At 50.3% G+C, this 17,052-nt stretch overlaps 1 protein-coding gene across 7 annotated transcripts in view; it reads right to left on the reverse strand.

Moving 5' to 3' along the window:
• Positions 1-6,768: 6,768 nt before the first annotated feature.
• The window catches only part of ARNT2 (aryl hydrocarbon receptor nuclear translocator 2), a 189,027-nt gene continuing 178,743 nt past the window's right edge, over positions 6,769-17,052 (reverse strand). For 4 of the 7 annotated variants that reach the window (XM_032263867.1, XM_032263866.1, XM_032263863.1 and 1 more), the window contains exons 18-19: positions 12,980-13,116; positions 9,133-11,070 (exon numbers count right to left, since the gene is read on the reverse strand). In XM_032263867.1, the coding sequence (XP_032119758.1) occupies positions 10,972-11,070; positions 12,980-13,116 (236 nt within the window). In that variant the 3' untranslated portion in view covers positions 9,133-10,971. Of the gene's footprint in view, positions 11,071-12,949; positions 13,117-17,052 lie in introns of all 7 variants that reach the window. The other 3 variants (XM_032263868.1, XM_032263865.1, XM_032263864.1) reach the window with 2 other exon arrangements.

The following is a 17,052-nucleotide window of genomic DNA, read 5'->3' on the forward strand; positions in this document are numbered from 1 at the left end:
TCACTTGAAATTGGGAGGCAGAGGCTGCAGTGAGCTGAGATCATGCCACTGCACTCCAGCCTGGGTAACACAGGGAGAGTCTTTTTTTAAAAACAAAAAAAAGTCCAACAAAATCAAAGTTGTGTTTGGAAATTAAGACCTACAAACTAAGTTGAATTTGGAAATTAAGGACTCTCTTGCTCCTATGTTTTTGTGTCATCACCAATACATACAGGCCAGGGAGGTGTGTGCAGCAGGAACTTCAATTGGCCTTTTGATTGATTTCCTCACCTTCAGTCAATCTACAAACACCCATTCGTCAGCCAGTTGCAGCAGCTGATGCCTATAATCCCAACACTTTGGGAGGCTGAGATGGGCAGAACACTTGAGGACTGGAGTTCAAGACCAGCCTAGCCTACATGGTGAAACCCCGTATCTACCAAAAATATAAAAATTAGCTGGGTGTGGTGGTGCACCCCTGTAATCCCAGCTACTTTGGAGGCTGAGACACGAGAATCTCTTGAAATTGGGAGGCAGAGGTTGCAGTGAGCTGAGATCGCCCACTGCACTCCAGCCTGGGAAACAGAGTGAGACCCTGTCACAGAAAAACAAACAGCAAAAAAATGCATTAATCACTTTTCCACCCAGGAAGTTTGTCCATTCCAGGGCATTTCTAGACCATAATCTTGCCCTTTTAACATCTGAATTCCAGACAGAAGTGAGAATGCAATATATTTTATTGTAAAACCAAAGCAAAAAAAAAAAAAAAAAAAAGGAAGAAATATGCAGCCATAAAAAACGATGAGTTCGTGTCCTTTGTAGGGACATGGATGAACCTGGAAACCATCATTTTCAGCAAACTGACACAGGAGCAGAAAATCAGGCACTGCATGTTCTCACTCATAGGCAGGTATTGAACAATGAGAACACATGGACACAGGGAGGGGAGCACTACATACTGGGGTCTGTTGGGGGGAATAGGGGAAGGACAGCAGGGGGAGTGGAGTTGGGGAGAGATAGCATGGGGCGAAGTGCCAGATGTGGGTGATGGGGAGGAATGCAGCAGATCACACTGCCACGTGTGTGCCTATGCAACAATCTTACATGTGCTTCACATGTACCCCAAAACCTAAAATGCAATAAAATTTAAAAAAAAAAAAAAGAAAGAAACCCCCTTATCTTCGTCACTGAGCCCATTAGCCTTAAGCTGTGTGGATTCCTTTTTTTGAGAACATTGGGTCTTTCCTTGTTTCTTTGACACAGGCTTTGTTCCTTTCTTTGCCTGAGGATTGCTGAACAAGAAGGTGGCCGTGCTGGCTTTAGTGATTTATGACTACTGCGCATATCCTGTCAGATTTCTTCATTGCCCCATTTCCTTAATTAAGTCATAATTCCTGCCTTTTGTCTCTTTTCCTTTTGCCTCCACAAACAACAGACCTGGGGGCAGCCTTTCTGGAAACTTCTCTCCTGCCTCCCATTTCCCAGTGAATCATAGTCTAATTACAGAGATCAGTGCAGCTAGCCTTCATCATCCTGAAAGCCTTCCTCTCCACTTGAGGTCCTGGCTGCTTCCCCCACCTAGGGTGAGGCACCCCCCTGAGCCTGTCCTGAAGGTTGAGGACTGGTGTCCTGAGCCTCCTGTGAGCCCTGCATCTTCTCGACCTGTGCAGTTGTGGGGTGGGGGTGCTGGCAGATGACAGTGCCTGAGTTCCTAGAGAACAGGCCTGAACCTCCTACTTCACTACTGTCCTTTGGAGGTTTAAATGTCATGGGTCAAGTTTTCCTTAAGTGATTCCCTCCCCAGCATTGGGGAGGACCCTCTGCGTGGCGTCTCTCCCAGATCGGCTGACTTTGCTTCCTGTTCATGTAGTGTTCCACTCATGCACTGTCATCCCTGCTCATCCAAATGCTTCATCAGGAGTTGACGCATGCTTTTCCTTGGCCCCAACTTCTTCAGCAAGGATGTCTGTAGCTGCTCCTTGCTCTCCCGGATATTTAGTTTGGGTGTCCTTACTTCCCAGACAGAGCACCAGGATTCCTGACCATCTCTGTGGAAGACTTGGCACCTGGAACCCCCCCTCACCCCTTGTGTGTGAGGTGGGTTGAATGATGTCCAACCTCCACCCAAGTATGTCCAAGTTCTAAACCCTGGTACCTGTAAATGTGACCTTATTTGGAAACAGAACTTTTGCAAATGTAATTCACATCTCATCCCAGATTTAGGATGGGCCTTAAATGCAATGGCTGGTGTCCTGACAGAGAAAAAAGAGGAGAGCATGAGATGGGGACACAGGGAAGGAGGCAATGCAAAGGTAGAGGCAGGGGCGGAGAGGTCAGCTGCAGGCCAAGGGATGCCCAGGCTTGCCAGCAGCCTCCAGACGCCAGGAAGAGGCAGGAGCCTCCAGAAGGTTCCAACCTTGCCAAGACTTCGATTTCAAGCTCTTGATCTCCAGAACTGTGAGATAACTTTTGTTCTATGAAGTCACTCAGTTTGTGGCAATTCGTTGTGGGAGCCTGAGCAAACAAAGATGCCAGGCATATTCGGGTTCCCTAGAGGGACAGGACTAAGATAGGTGCATATATAACGGGGACTTTATTCAGGAGTACTGACTCACACGATCACAAAGGGAGGTCCCACGATAGGCCGTCTGCAAGCTGAGGAGCAAGGAAGCCAGTCTGAGTCCCCAAACCTCAGAAGTAGGGAAACCAACAGTGCAGCCTTCAGTCTGTGGTTGAAGGTCCGAGAGCCCCCGGCAAACCACTGGTGTAAGTCCAGGAGTCCAAAGTTCAAGGGCAGGAAATATCAGCATGGGAGAAAGATGAAGGCCGGAAGACTTAGCCAGTCCAGTCTTTCCACATTCTTCTGCCTGCTTTATTCTAGCTGCTTGGTAGCTGATTAGATGGTGCCCACCCAGATTGAGGGTGGGTCTGGTGCCCACCCAGATTGAGGGTGGGTCTGCCTCTCCCAGTCCAATGGCTCAGATGTTAATCTCCTTTGGCAACACCCTCATGGACACACCCAGAAACAATACTTTGCCTTCTTCAATCCAATCAAGCTGACACTCAATAGCAACCATCACACCAGGCTTTTTCTGTCATGGTCTCCTGACTGGGGGCACCAGCAGCAGGCTGAGCATTGGAAGCTGTACTTTTGGGGCAGCACTCTAGGGTCTCTGCCCAGAGCCCCTTCCCCTTCTCTACCGAAGGGACCAGATTTGGGTTTCAGCCACTCCCTCCTCTGAGGGTCCTCAGAGGGTCCGATGAGGCTGCTGGAGTCTTGTGTTGATTTTCCTTAGGAGAAGAGCAATGTTGCTCTCTTCAGAAAGTTCAACCTCAAAGACTCCGGATGCCTTTCAATGGGAAAATCACCAGGTTGGACTCACCTTCGGTTTATGGTGTGGACTTAAGCAAAGCACGTGCACTCGACCTGGCCAGGCTTTTCTGGGTCAGTGTGGAAGATTCGTTCTCCACAGGCCTGGTGAGTGGAATTTGATAGAGAGGGCTCCTCAGCTTCTTGTAGGATATTTGTGAGTCTGATTCCTGGCCTCGCTCCTACGGAAAGCCCAGGCTGGGAGGAGCTTTTCTCTCTTGCTAAGGCTTCTGAGAAACAAAATGAAATTCTTCAGAACATCTGAATCCCCCTTCCTCATCTGAAAAGGTGGTCTCCATTATCAATGAAACCCCCTTCAGACTTCTGTGGTCTTAAAAATCCTACCAGCTTCCTCCTTCCAGGACTCTGACCTTCCCAGCCAACAAAGACTGGCATCCTGGGTAGGGTCACCAAATGTCCTAGTTTTCCTGGGAGTGAAGCATTTCCTGGAATGTGCCATATTTATTGCTAAGACTGGGAAAGTCTAAGTATGAACAAATAGGGATGGATCTCTTTCTCTAGTCCTTGAAAAAATTGATATATTTGAGGACAAAGTCTTGTTCACATCTATAGTACTAAACATTACTAAAATATTATTTGGATTGAAAAGTAAAACTTAATTTCTTTGTATCTATAGCATTTTTTTTTTTTTTTTGAGATGGAGTCTTCTCTGTCACCCAGGCTGGAGTGCAATGGCATGATCTAGGCCCACTGCAACCTCTACCTCCTGGGTTCAAGTGATTCTCCTGCCGCAGACTCCCAAGTAGCTGGGGATACAGGCGTGCACCACCACGCCCACTGATTTTTGTATTTCTAGTAAAGGAGGGGTTTTGCTATGTTGGCCAGGCTGGTCTTGAATGCCAGGCCTCAGGTGACCTGCCCACCTCGGCTTCCCACAGTGCTGGGATTACAGGCGTGAGCTACTGCACCCAGCCTGTATCTACAGCTTTTAAAAGCACATATGCTTATGGGTTTTTTTCTGATAATTTACATGGCAGTGTTTACAAGTTCTTATTCTTTATGTAGCTGCAGTTTAGTGATCCTTACAACAGTCCTGTCTGAGGCTGGGCTCTTCAGAAGTGAAATCTGAGAAAAACTGGGTAAAAGTGATTTGTTTAAGGAATTCCCAGAAAAAAAAAAAAAAAAAAAAAAAAAACTAGGAGGGATGTGGAAATTCCATCTGCCACCACCTCCATCCCACAATTGCACAGAACACACAATACACAAGGAGGCTCAGCTGTCCCCAAACCCCAGGAAAGGCTCAGGGAGACATCTCACTCCAGGAAGCGAGACTGAAAAGACTAAGCAAGGCAAAGTTTCCGCAGAGGGGAACTGTGTCTCAATCCCACAGGGATGCTCTTGAGAAAATATGTTACAACATAGAGATGCCCCCATCCAGGAGCAAGGAAGCTGGGGCATTGATGCCCCTGCACCCAGGAGTCATTGGCAACGAGCTCTTCTTCGTGGGATGTAAAATCCTAGGCACCCCTGGCTCTGCATGCTTTGGCCAGGTAGGATCCAACAGCTTGAGGATAGTCTTTCAAAAAAGGAATTTGGATTCTGGTGCCTGAGCAGGAAAGCAGAGAGCAAGTGTGGGTGAAAATAGGGAGAGGATCCCATGGCCTGCTGGCAGCATCTTATGTCTCTCCAACAGAAGAGCAGAGTCCCGGGGACTCTGTGGCCTGCTCAGCAAGGCTTTGCTCTCTCAACCTTCCCTGTGTCCATAACCTTATTAACATCCAAGGAGGTTCGGGTCCCTTGGATCCTGGATCTGTGGCATCTACAGGATCACTGGGCCCAAGTTGTCATGAGAACCTGCATTTCCATCTTGGCCCAGCCACAAAGCCCAACCTTTTGCCCCTTTTCCATTTCTTCTCTATCTACGGGCCATCTGCCCGAGACACGCCGTGTTGCCGTCAGATGAACCCAGGTGTCATGCAGGGGCCACTCAGGTGACAGGAATCAGTACTTTACTCATTGCTTTTCAATTCTTCCCATCTGCCATTTCTTCGGAATCCTTTATAAGCCAAGGATTCAGGTTAAATGCCATCTGAGTTTCTACGAACTAACAACTCAAACTCTGACCAGTTTTCTATTGAGTTCTATTTTTTTAATTGAATTTTAGGAATCTTTCATATATTCTGAATACTACATTGTCGGGTATATAAATTGCAAATATTTTCTACCAGTTAACTGTCTTACAGATTTTCAGGCTGATTTTTAAAAAAAATTTGGTTCAAATTTATGAATATTTTACTTCATGGGTTGTTGTCTTTGTGCCAGGTTTATAAAATCCTTCCAAGACTTGATTTTTAAAATATATTCTCCTAGATTTTTTTCCTAAATGTTTTACACATATTGCCTTTAACACTGCAATGCTTTCATGTCTGTAGAGTTTATTTTTTCTACAGGGTGTGACATGAGAGTATGAAGATTTCTTTCCCTGCACGCTTCCCTCCAGCACCACTTATTGGAAGTCTAGCTGGTCCTGTGATTTGTGATGCGGACTCTTCCAATCACCCTTCTGAATGTCTGTGGATTTCTAAGTTGTTTGGTGTGTTCTTCTACCATCTACTTTTCCGTCTCCCTGCCAACCTTACTTTTTTTTTTTTTTAAGACAAAGTCTTACTCTGGAGTGCAGTGGCTGAGGAGGAGGAGGAGGAAGAGGAACTCTTGCTGCCTCGGGTGGCACAGGTGGAAGAAAATCCACGTGGAAGTGGTCCCACACAGTTCAATCCCATGTTGTTCAAGAGTCAATTGTATTTCCTAGAGACGTCAGCATATTAAAAACATTCAGTTAATTTTGTGAGGATTAAAAAAATAAGAGTGTTTGAAGAGGACAATACATACAGGATTTTGGACTGAGATCTGAGTTCAGTATCCTGGTTCTGCCATCTCCTTCCTGTATGTTCTTAACTTCTGTGAGTCCCAGTTTCTCCATCTGTAAACTAGGGAAAGTAACTACATATCAGATTTGTATTAACAAACATAGCATTTGTAAGGAAGCTTCTACAGAGCCTTGCCTAACATTGATAATCAAGAATTGTGAGTTTCCTTTTATTATTTGTTTATTTATTTTCTGTTGGTTCTAATGCAGTATGACTGATACGTTAGTTTCCTTTGTTTGTTTTGTGACAGGGCCTGCTTTGTGGCTCAAGCTGTTTTCAATTACCTGGGCTCCACTGATCTTCCCACCTCAGCCTCCCAAAGTGCTGGGATGACAGGCCCGAGCCACTGCACTCAGCCCTAGTTTCCTTTGGTATCCTAAGAAGCTAACCCTCCAAAAGGGTCACTCTTTAGTATAATGTACACCACAGCCTTTACAGATTATTGCACAATATAGCCATAGGAGGGAGGGTAACACAAAGGGCAGGTTTCAAGGATGGTTCAATCACAGACTCGGCCTGGGCCATTCATCATTCAGAGCAAAGTTGTTTTTATTGTAATGAAATTTTAAAAGGCAGTTACATTAGTTACACATATACACAACTGACTTAATAACTGTTAGTCATAGAGAACATTCAAGAAATACAAATGATGATTTATCCACAGCACAGTTCACATCCATAAGAAGAAAGAGAAATGGTTAAGTGCTTAAACGGTCCACTGACACTTGCTTATGAAATCCTTTTCTTTTTTTCTTAAAGGAAACTGAGATTGTTAGATGAAGCAAGCTGTCCTGCTCCCGCACAGCCCCTGAAGCCTCCGTTTTGCTGCTTTCAAAGTCAGTGCACGCAGGCTCTGGCCCGCTGTTGACTACCACACCAGCTTTGGCCACAACTGCGTGGGGAAATGTGCCCACACCACTGTGTGGCGCCTCCCTAAGCTGCCCCAGACTCCAGACAGTCAAGGAAAAGGTCAGTGTCCAAGTGGCTGTGGCTCCTTCTTAGCACAGGGGGTTTGGTGGGGAATGACCCCTGGGAAGCTAGGACACAGCCACTGAGGCCAAACCCCCATTTTCTGGTAATATAAAGAATGTTTCTATTCTGACTCGTTATTGGCTAAAGCTGTTCGGCTGCTGGCTTCTTCCTGTTTATGTGGCAGGTCAGAATCGAGATGGAGCAAGATGAGCCCAGAGAGGCGAGTGTTCACGTTCCTGCGTAGCTTAAGGGCTGCCCAAAGTGCAGCCGGGAGGGAAGAGACCCCCATCCATTCCCTGGTTTCTCTCTTGGCTAAAGCTAGGAGGACACTGAAGTTTGCACGTGTGGCTGATCTGGAGAACACACAGTCACGTCAATGACACGGGAGAGTCAAGCTCCCCGGCATGAGTTCCTTAACGACCAGGATCCCCCTGCTCTCTGCAATATGCACGTCACAGGAAATAACAACAGTGTGGAGTTCGTATGTCGGAGGGCAGAGCAGAATGTGGCTAATTGCGACGGCTCTGCCACTCCCTGAAGCCACAACTAAAAACTGAGGGGAGTGACGCACGGGAAGAGTATTCTAGAGCCGTCCTTGGCCATCCTGTCGCAGTCACGGACTTAGTCCAGATGGAGCCTCGCTGTGGCTGCACCTGTGTCCTTGCTGATGGCTAGGCTTGTCCCTGTCCAGCCCTTTTCCGTGGGAAGCTGTCTGCTTGCTTGGCCTAAGGAAAGCCAGTTGAGAGTCTAGTAGCTCAGACGAGGTGTGAGCGAGGCAGAGAGTCACAGAGTGCCTCTGTGCAAACAAAGTTGCGAGTGCCTCTCCCCTTCCTAATCCAGCTTCGAGCCGTCTCCAGTCAGAGACGTATCTGCTGGGCACGGGCTGAAGGGCAAGCAGACCGCAGGGGACATGAGCACTCCGGCCTCTAAGGCTGGGCAGGACTGGCACGGGAGGCTCTTCTGCAAACCAGGATAAATAAGCCCTCTGGGGCTTTAATTCTTACTCCCATTTGTCCTGAAAATCCTTGGTGAAAACCCTTGGGGCATGTGTGGTTCTCCCAGTCCTGGGCTTCCCTTCCCTCACCCCTATTTTCTGATTGGCTCCATGATGGCTTTTACAAATCTCAAGCAAAAAGAGGGGTGAGAATGTACTCAGATTCCCTGCCTGTGCTCCTAGGACAGAGCTGGAAGGCAAGGAGGCCGGGCTTCCTTAGTCATAATGCCTCCCTGTCAGGTCTGGCTTTCATTCATCCGTGAATCCTCACCCAAGGGCCAGGAACTGAGTTCACTGCACCCTGAACCCCTGTTTAGGTGGGAGAAGTAGATGTTGGGAGCGAGGATCCTCTCCCAATCCTGCTGCATCCCCTCAGTGCCCAGTACAGCTCTGGATACAGGGCAGGTTCACAGTCAATGTGCTCACCTGGTCCTGTGTATGCACCTAAGAAAAGCCCCCAACTTTCCTCCAAGACACAGAAGGCAACTACAAACATAAAACCCCCAAAGCTTCCACACTCACAAGCTAAAGGCTGTAAAAAGTCTGTTTTCATTTCACTGAGAAACACTTCTTTGACCCAAAACCTATTTTTGTGCCTTTTCCTGGAGAGGCGGGAAATAATTATGCCCATGGCTTGGGGCAAGCTCAAGGCTGCTGGCCCCAAGGGCAGGGTAGGCAGAGAAAGGCCCATTCTGGAGCTGGCCCCGGGAGGATAGACAGGGTTTCAACCACCTGCCATTTCTCCAGAAGCAAGAAAGCCTCTGAAGTTGAGTGAACACCACAGGCATCGACACTGGAGATCCAATCACCACTACAGACAGAAGGCTCTAGAAACTGCAAAGTCAGGGTTGCGTTAGGGTCTAGAACTGCAATCACGCACAGCTGGCTACCAGTCAAAGGCGTTTTACTGAGCAATGTTTGACTTTTGTAGGTGAAATCCCCCAGCAACACTGAGCACGTGGATCTCCCCAGCCAGACAGGGCTGGGGGTTAATGCAGCCTTTCAATGGATCACAGCAAACGCTCTCCAGCCTCCTTCCTGCGTGCTGTGCTCCCTCTAGTCTCAGGTTCCTAGAACCAGCGCCGCTCTCCCTGGTCCTGCAGAATCCGGGGGCGGGGATGCACGGGTTGTTTCTGAGCATTTGCCCTACCAAGCAATGTCTGCGAGGGGCTGCCTGTAGGACTCTGGGACGGACGCAAGGGCTTTCTCAGAGGGTGGGCCCCTCCACCTGCCCTGTGGCAGCCACGATTCCTTTTCTACCCTATGAGAGTCAGTGGACTGATGGGCTGGTGATGAGGAACAGGGCGGGGGCATGATGGCCACGAAAGGGAGGAGGGAGCCCTCGCTAGTGTAAGGGGTGTGGGAGAAGGCAGAGCTTCTTGAAAACAGGGGGACGGATTCTTAAACTCTCCTCAAATCCAAGAGAAGCATAGCAAGCCAGGGATCACGTGCTCAGAGGTCAGCCAGGCAGAAGCTTCTAGAGTCAGGTCTTGTTCCTGCCTTGAGACCACCGGAGAAATTCAAGGTCGGTGGGTGTGTGGCAGAACCAGAACTGGAACCCAAGTCTTCTGCCCCCAGGACCTGGCCTCTGTGCCTCCCAGAGCTGCTATTCCTCCAGTCAGGCTGAAGATCAAAGGCTCAGGTGCTGGAGGAGAGTGTTTCACGGTGCCCATGTGAGGAGGCCTGGGCATCCTGCCCTGCTGTCTACATCTGTATACAAGGGCCAGGCCTCTGACTGCAAGGGTGTGCTGTTCTGCAGGACCTGGGCAGGCACAAGGTCCCACTCTCCCCAGTGGCGCAAGGATGACACATGCCTAGTGGAATCAGGGACACAGCTGTTCAGATCCAACTGGGAGAGGGGTGGGTGCTCCTCTGGGGCTCCTGTGGGAAGAAAGGGCTGCTTCCTGTAAGAGGAGGAGCTTGAATCTGCACCAGGGGCTTGGACAGAAGAACTGACCTATCCATGTGAGCATGTCCCTAGCTGTGCCTCCTGGTGACCCTGCTGAAGTGCCAGCCCGTCAGCCCAGCTCCCAGACCCTGGGCGGAGCATCTTCGGGTCACAGCCGGTGCTGCTGAGCTTGGGGACAGGGCCGCACATTTCAGCTCTCTACATCCTCTGGATTCTATATACTCAGGCTGGCCACACATGACAGACACAAGGCACAACACATCCATCAGCACAGCAAGTTCATGTCACACCACACAAAGCACACACGTCCCACGGCACGATGGATGCACAGATAAACCAGTGGTGCTGAGGGGCGGACGCCTCTCTGTCTCTGTGCTGGCAGAACAAGGGCTGTGCACCCTGCTTGCCTGTTTTTCCAGCCTCCCCCCGGAGCCCCACGCATCCAATAGAAGTGAAAAGCAAGAAGGAATCTGCTTTCAGCATCCTGGGTAGGCCTGTGGTGCTGCTTGGTCACTCTGGCATGGGCTGAACTTTTGTGGGTATAAATTGTCTATTAAGAGATTATTCACAACCAAATTTAAGGACCCAATAGGCTCACCTCCTGAGCACACACAGACAAAATACAATAAATACAGCTGATCCCCAAATGTCTGCCAGGGCCCCTGGTCAGTGGCCAAGCAGCCGCGGCTGCAGGGGAGAGTGGAACGATGACGCGCCTGGGGACACACCATGGGGGAGATGGCTTCTGGTGGGGGGGCCTGCGGCAGGGCAAGCAGGGCGAGGGTGGGCCTCGTTCACACGGGCGTCGACATCACAGTATGGGTGGCACTGCACAGCGGGAGCCTTGCTCTGCCCACAGCTACTCAGAAAACGGCGGAAACATGCCGAGGTCGGCAAAGTCTTCGATGTTATAGTTGCCAGTCCCCTGGGTGGGATCTCCCGGCATGGGCAGCATGTCCTGCAGAGAAGAGGCACAGAGAGCCATAGGGGGGTCAGCTCCTCTGTCCCTGCACTGGCCATGTCCCAGGGGCCCCACCTGCACTCACCCTCATGGCCATCTCTAATGGGGCAGTCCAGAGGTCCTTCCCAGCCTCTGCGGGATGCTCTACAGGGGTCTTCAAATGTCTGAGACTCTGGGAAACTGTCCTCCCCAGGGAGCTGTTGTGACAGCAGGTAAACGGCATCAGGATACACCCTTTGTCTATCTAAGCTTGAGTCGGGGACCCAGGGTAGACAAGAGCCCCACTGGCGGGGGGACCCCAGGCTGGCCCCAAGCAAGGTGCACGTAGCAGATAGCAGATGGCCAAAATGCAAGAGAAATGCAACACAGAGCAGGACGGAAGGAGCATGTGTGTGGAGGCCAGGGTGGCCTGTCTTCCATGTGTACCTTAGCGCAGGGACAAATCACTGAATGCTTAGATTTCAGTTTCAACACGTCTTTCAAGTTCTCTGGGCCTCAGATGACGCATCCAGAAAATGGGAATAGCACTGTTTCAGTTTCTTACAGCCAATTCCCCAACATGTGTTCTGTTGAATTCTCAGCCCATGTGATACTGTGTGAGAAAAGAATTCTGTGGACAAATAAGTTTGGGAAACAAGGCATACTTTGCCTACCTCCTAGAAATCCACAGTCCTCATTGGTGTAATAAAAGTTCTGGTAAGTCCTGCAATAAAGAAACTTAACAACTCTGTTTAACCAGTGTTTCAGAAGCTTATTTGGCCAAGAATTCTTTTTGGCATTGTGACCATGAAGATCCATGTCAGGCAATTCTGCTTTATGGGGTTGCTGTGGAGCTTCAGAATGGGCAAGGAATGAGGCCTTATAGAAGGAGGAAGGATGAGAGAAGGCTGAAGTCAGGGAGGAAGGCAAAGGCCTGGCGGAGCCGTTCCCCTGTACATTCACAGAATGCTGCCCTGAGTGACATCTGGGTCCCAGGCCTTTGTCTGTGAAGATGCAGCTGACCTTGGCAGCTTGGGATGAGGGCGGGCGGGGCCAATGGAGCAGTGATTCTTGAGGAGGGGTTACAATTCTGGGAGTCTCAGAACCTCCCGGGTTCCTGCCCCCATCGTTGTTTTGCAGGGCATGCCTGGGGCATGAAGGAGGTGCCTGGGCTCCTGTTACAAGGACCTGGAGGGATGGGCCGAGCTCCTGGCCGAGGGGCAATCAATGGGCTCGGACCTCCATTTGAAACTTTCCAGTAGGAATGTCTCTGGCTGAAAGTTGAGCCAAGGAAGCCCACAAGGGGCAGGGCCCTGCTCTTTGGGGCTGCAGTGGTGCCATCCCAGCCACATGGTCTGCCCTATGCATGAGAAATGGGCTAGAAATGTCTCAAATAATGGAGAGTTGCAAGGTGCCCAGGTATCCTCAACCAGGGACTGTCCCTGAGCTTATCCAAAGAGGAGAGCGGAGCCAGGGCAAGGCTGGCACTGAGCCAGGGCCTGGGTGGGGCTGTCCTCCCGATCCTGGGGGCCACGGTGGGGAGGAAGAGGGTCAGCCAGTGACAGGCAGCCAAGGCTGGAGGCACCTGCAGCTCTTAGGAGAGACCCCCTTCGGCCTTGGCTTCATCCCTTTCTCCAGGATAGCTCTGGAGTCTGGGGCAGGGAAGCGTCTCCAACTGCAGCCTCCCTTATTGTACGGCTTAGTTCACGGGCTACACATCAGGTGCATGCCCCTTCTCCTTCCCGCATGCACCTGACGTTTCTGGCTGGGTAGGATGGGGACTTCTACTCCTGGACTCCCTCTAGCCCAGGCTGGGCCAGAACTCACGATGGCTATCGGGAGGCGGTGGTGCGGCAGAGACCGAGGGGGAAAGGAAGCAGAGAGAAGGCGCCGGTACCTACGAGAAGGCGGTGCTGGCTCGATTTACCTGGAACACTTCAGTCTGACCGGGCTGCTGGTGGGAGTGCTGCTCACCGCTCTGCTGACCATGGTGCTGGCTTTGCCACTGCGACCAGACCTCCGAGGGCCGCCCTTGGAACTGCCCGCTGCTTTGTCCACTTTCAGCTGAAAGATCCGACATACAGGACACTTCCTTTAAAAGCCATCCCGTGGTTCCGCGAGACCTAAGAATCACTGCAGCTGGAGGGCTCCCGCTTTTGAAAGGAAGATACGCGCCATCCCGAGCAGGCGCGTCGTTTGCTGTCCTCGTCTTTTTCACTGACTGGCAGCACATAAATGGAGAGGATCAAAGGGACACAGGAGCCCTTTGCCCAGTGGTGCAGGGACTTGGCCAGAGCCACCCTGATGAGGTGCTTTAAGCCCTGGAGCTCTCCTTGCACTTGGCGACTGTGCACAGAGGCCTCCTGCGGGCACCTGGGGGCAAGGGGCTTGTCCGTGGGATGCAGAGCATGGGGTGAGGGAGGGTCTGCCCTTGGCAGTACAGTGCTGGCACGAGGAGGAAGACACGCCTGCCTCCCTGCTCCTGACTCCCTCTCGGTCCACGGAATGCTCTTTAAAGGCATTTGGCCCCGCCAGAGAAGAGCCTCACCTTGGCATTCCCTGAGAACTACCAACCTCAGCCTCTGCCTCCCGAGCCGCTTCTCGGAAGCCATACACGCATTATATGAGGTCCTCCTACACAGCCACGCACCACAGTCTTTTCCTGCCTGGCTCTTTGGCGGAGTATTTTCTTAGCATCAGTTTGTTTGAGGGGGAAGAAGTTTGGGCACTGGTCAGACAAGATAAGATTCCTCTGTGGGAATCAGCAAACTCATTTATAAATGAGAGCCACTTTGCTTCTGTCTACAGTTTATACAAAAAAACTTGCCAATGAAAGAAACAAAAAATAGGAAACACGAGTGGAATTTTGTTTTACATGTTAGAAACAGAGTCTTCCTGGCTGGGCGCAGTGGCTCAAGCCTGTAATCCCAGCACTTTGGGAGGCCGAGGCAGGTGGATCACGAGATCAAGAGATCGAGACCATCCTGGTCAAGATGGTGAAACCTCGTCTACTAAAAATACAAGAAAAAACTAGCTGGGTGTGGTGGCATGTGCCTGTAGTCCCAGCTACCTGGGAGGCTGAGGCAGGAGAATTGCTTGAACCCAGGAGGCGGAGGTTGCAGTGAGCCGAGATCGCGCCACTGCACTCCAGCCTGGCACCTGGTGACAGAGCAAGACTGTCTCAAAAAAAAAAAAAAGAAAGAAAAGAAAAGAAAAAGAAACAGAGTCTTCCTCCCTTGCCCTGGCTGGAGTGCAGTGGGGCAATCACAGCTCACTGTAGCCTTGAACTCCTGAGCTCAAGCAATCCTCCAGCCTCAGCCTCCCCAGCAGCTGGGACTACAGGCTGGTGTCACAATGCCTGGCTAATTCAAAAACTTTTTTTTTGTACAGACGGGGTCTGGTTATGTTGCCCAGGTTGCTCTCAAACTCCTGGCCTCATGCAGTCCTCCTCTCCTGGCCTCCTAAGTGCTGGGATTGCATGAAAGCCACTGCGCCTATTCAGTAAGTGGAATTTTGTGCAAAACATTTTTGAGATTCAACCAAAGAGGAGGCTTAACAAAATACCCTTCAAAGAGGATACCTTGAAGGAACATCAAAAATCTTAGAAATTATTTTTCTTGTTTTGAAACATTCAGTACCATTTTGGAGACAATGGGCTCTCTATCAAGCTCTAGGTGGCAAGACAAGCCCCATCTTGTCCCATACTACTCTTTCCAATGGTCATGCTGGCCATGGGCAAGCCTCACGCCCCATCCAACGCCTGACCTGGGCGCTGCATTAATGTGAGGCCAGTTTAGGAAGTATGCAGGGAGAAGAATCTCCCTATCTCTCTCTCTCTCTCACTCATCCACCCATATATAATGGGTAAGACATAAAGGGCTTTTATAAAATACATAAGGTTTCTTTAATGCCTTACTATCGGTGCTTTTCAAACTCTGCATGATGACAACAGTTGGTAAAGGATTCTATAAAATTGAGGCAGGGTACAATTCCCTTCCTCAGCATAAGAGGGATTTAAACCTACTGTGCACATAGGATTCTGCCATAAAAAAATTCATCTGGCAATGTGAAACGCCTTTTCCTAATAATCCCACACAAGACTCCCAGGGCCGGGAGGAACTCTTTCATTGAATCGTGTCCACTAGTCTCAGTAACCGGCTCAGCAGAGGGCAGGCCGGGTCCATAACTGTGGCAAAGTTAAAACAGCAGCATCACGAGCTGGAGCCACGAGGAAAGTCCCACCTGACAGGCACCTGCCCCATTCTGGAAGCCTGCAGAGGCTGAGCACAGGATGGGGCCTTCAGTGGGTCCATGTTGCTTGATGGCAGGGTGGAGGGACACAGTCACCTGTGCTGAAGGAAGGATATGGCAGACTGGGGAAGTGTCCTAACACATTCAGGAGATGACCGCCACGTAGGGTCATCCAGGATGCTGCTCTGACAGTGGTTTCCTGTGGGGTTGCCCATCACAAATCAATGCCCTCAGCCCTTCCTCCTTAAGGCACATACCTGCCTCTTCTTCCCTTTGCCATCAGCATTTACAGACACACACACACACACACACACACACACACACACACACACACACACACACAGCGTCTTCCCTTTTTCCTCCCTTCTCAACCCTGTGCAATCTCTCTACTGCCAGGCCCCACCCAACAGCATTTGAAGAGTTCCTGTTCTCAATCTCTCTTGAGCATCCAACGCCCTTGGTCATTCTGTTTGGAACTGCCTTGTTGACTTCTAGGACTGAACTTGCTTTTGGTTCCACTACTGCTTACACTGCTCTTTCTCCTGTGCCTCGCGGTCCCTACTGTAAGTGACCCTGTCCCTTGACACGTGTTGAAAGCAGGGGTCTGTGTCAGGCCTTCCCTCTCATCAACAAGCAGGAAGAACATCACCTCTTCGATTTTCATGAACTGACTCATTCATTTATTCATTTGGCAAATATTTCCTGAGCTGCTGCTCTGACGTGGGCTCCACGCTGGCACTGTACATACACTGGAGAATAAGATCGTTCCTCTCTTGATAAGCATGAAGCATGGCTGGGAGAGAGAACAAGCAGGTGATTCTGCACGGGTAAGAGCTGCTCCAACAGTCAGCAGAACTAGAACAAAAACCCTTACGAGGGATACCTAACTAGCCATGGCAAGCAGAAAAGGCTTTTGAGATCTCAGATGACACCAGAAGGGAAGGTAGTAATTGATCTGGTATAGAGCTTGGAGGTGAGGTTGAAAACAGCTGCAGAGAAAAGGGGCAGTCTGTTCAAAGACATGACATCAAAGTGGGCTTGTTTCATCCAGGCATCTACCGTTGGTTCAGGATGGAAGAGGAGCAGAGTGAAATCAGGCAAGTCGTTAAGAGGTGAGGCTGGAGGGTAAGCCAGGGGTCAGGTTCCACACCATCAGCGTGACTGAGTCTGGGGACAACAGAGAACCACTGAAGGTTTTTAAGCAGAAGCAGTATGCACACAGATGTGTTTGCTTAGGAAGGACACGGTCCATGGGTAGGTGGACAAAAAGATAGGGAAACAGACCAACCGAGAAAGGAATGGGGTAGACAAGAGGAAAGGGAAGCAGCTAGACAGGAGGAGGCCACAGCAGCAATCCCTGCAGGAGGACTGACATGGTTCAGAACATGGAACAAAAGCCAGCTGCAGAGCAGTCGGTGGATTTCAGATGTGATGGAGAAGGAGGTGCCCAGTCTTGGTGACTGATTACTGGCTGTGCTGAGAGGTATGAGAGGGAAGAGCTAGGGACGATAAACTCATGTTTCTGGTGGTATTGACAATCCCAGCTTCTCTCTCAAGCTTTGGTTCCATCCATCCCTGCCTAGAGGTGCGTCTAGGCAGTACGAAGATACCTGAAACTCTCCGTGCCTACAGCCATCACCTTCACCTGAAACCCTCCGTGCCTACAGCCATCACTTCTGTGCCTGCAGCCATCACCTCCACGCCTGCAGCCATCACCTCCACGCCTGCAGCCATCACCTCCTGCAGCCA

The sequence above is a fragment of the Sapajus apella genome, unplaced genomic scaffold (genome assembly GCF_009761245.1).
Source record: "Sapajus apella isolate SASKATOON/1434 unplaced genomic scaffold, GSC_monkey_1.0 scaffold139, whole genome shotgun sequence".
NCBI lineage: Eukaryota > Metazoa > Chordata > Mammalia > Primates > Cebidae > Sapajus > Sapajus apella.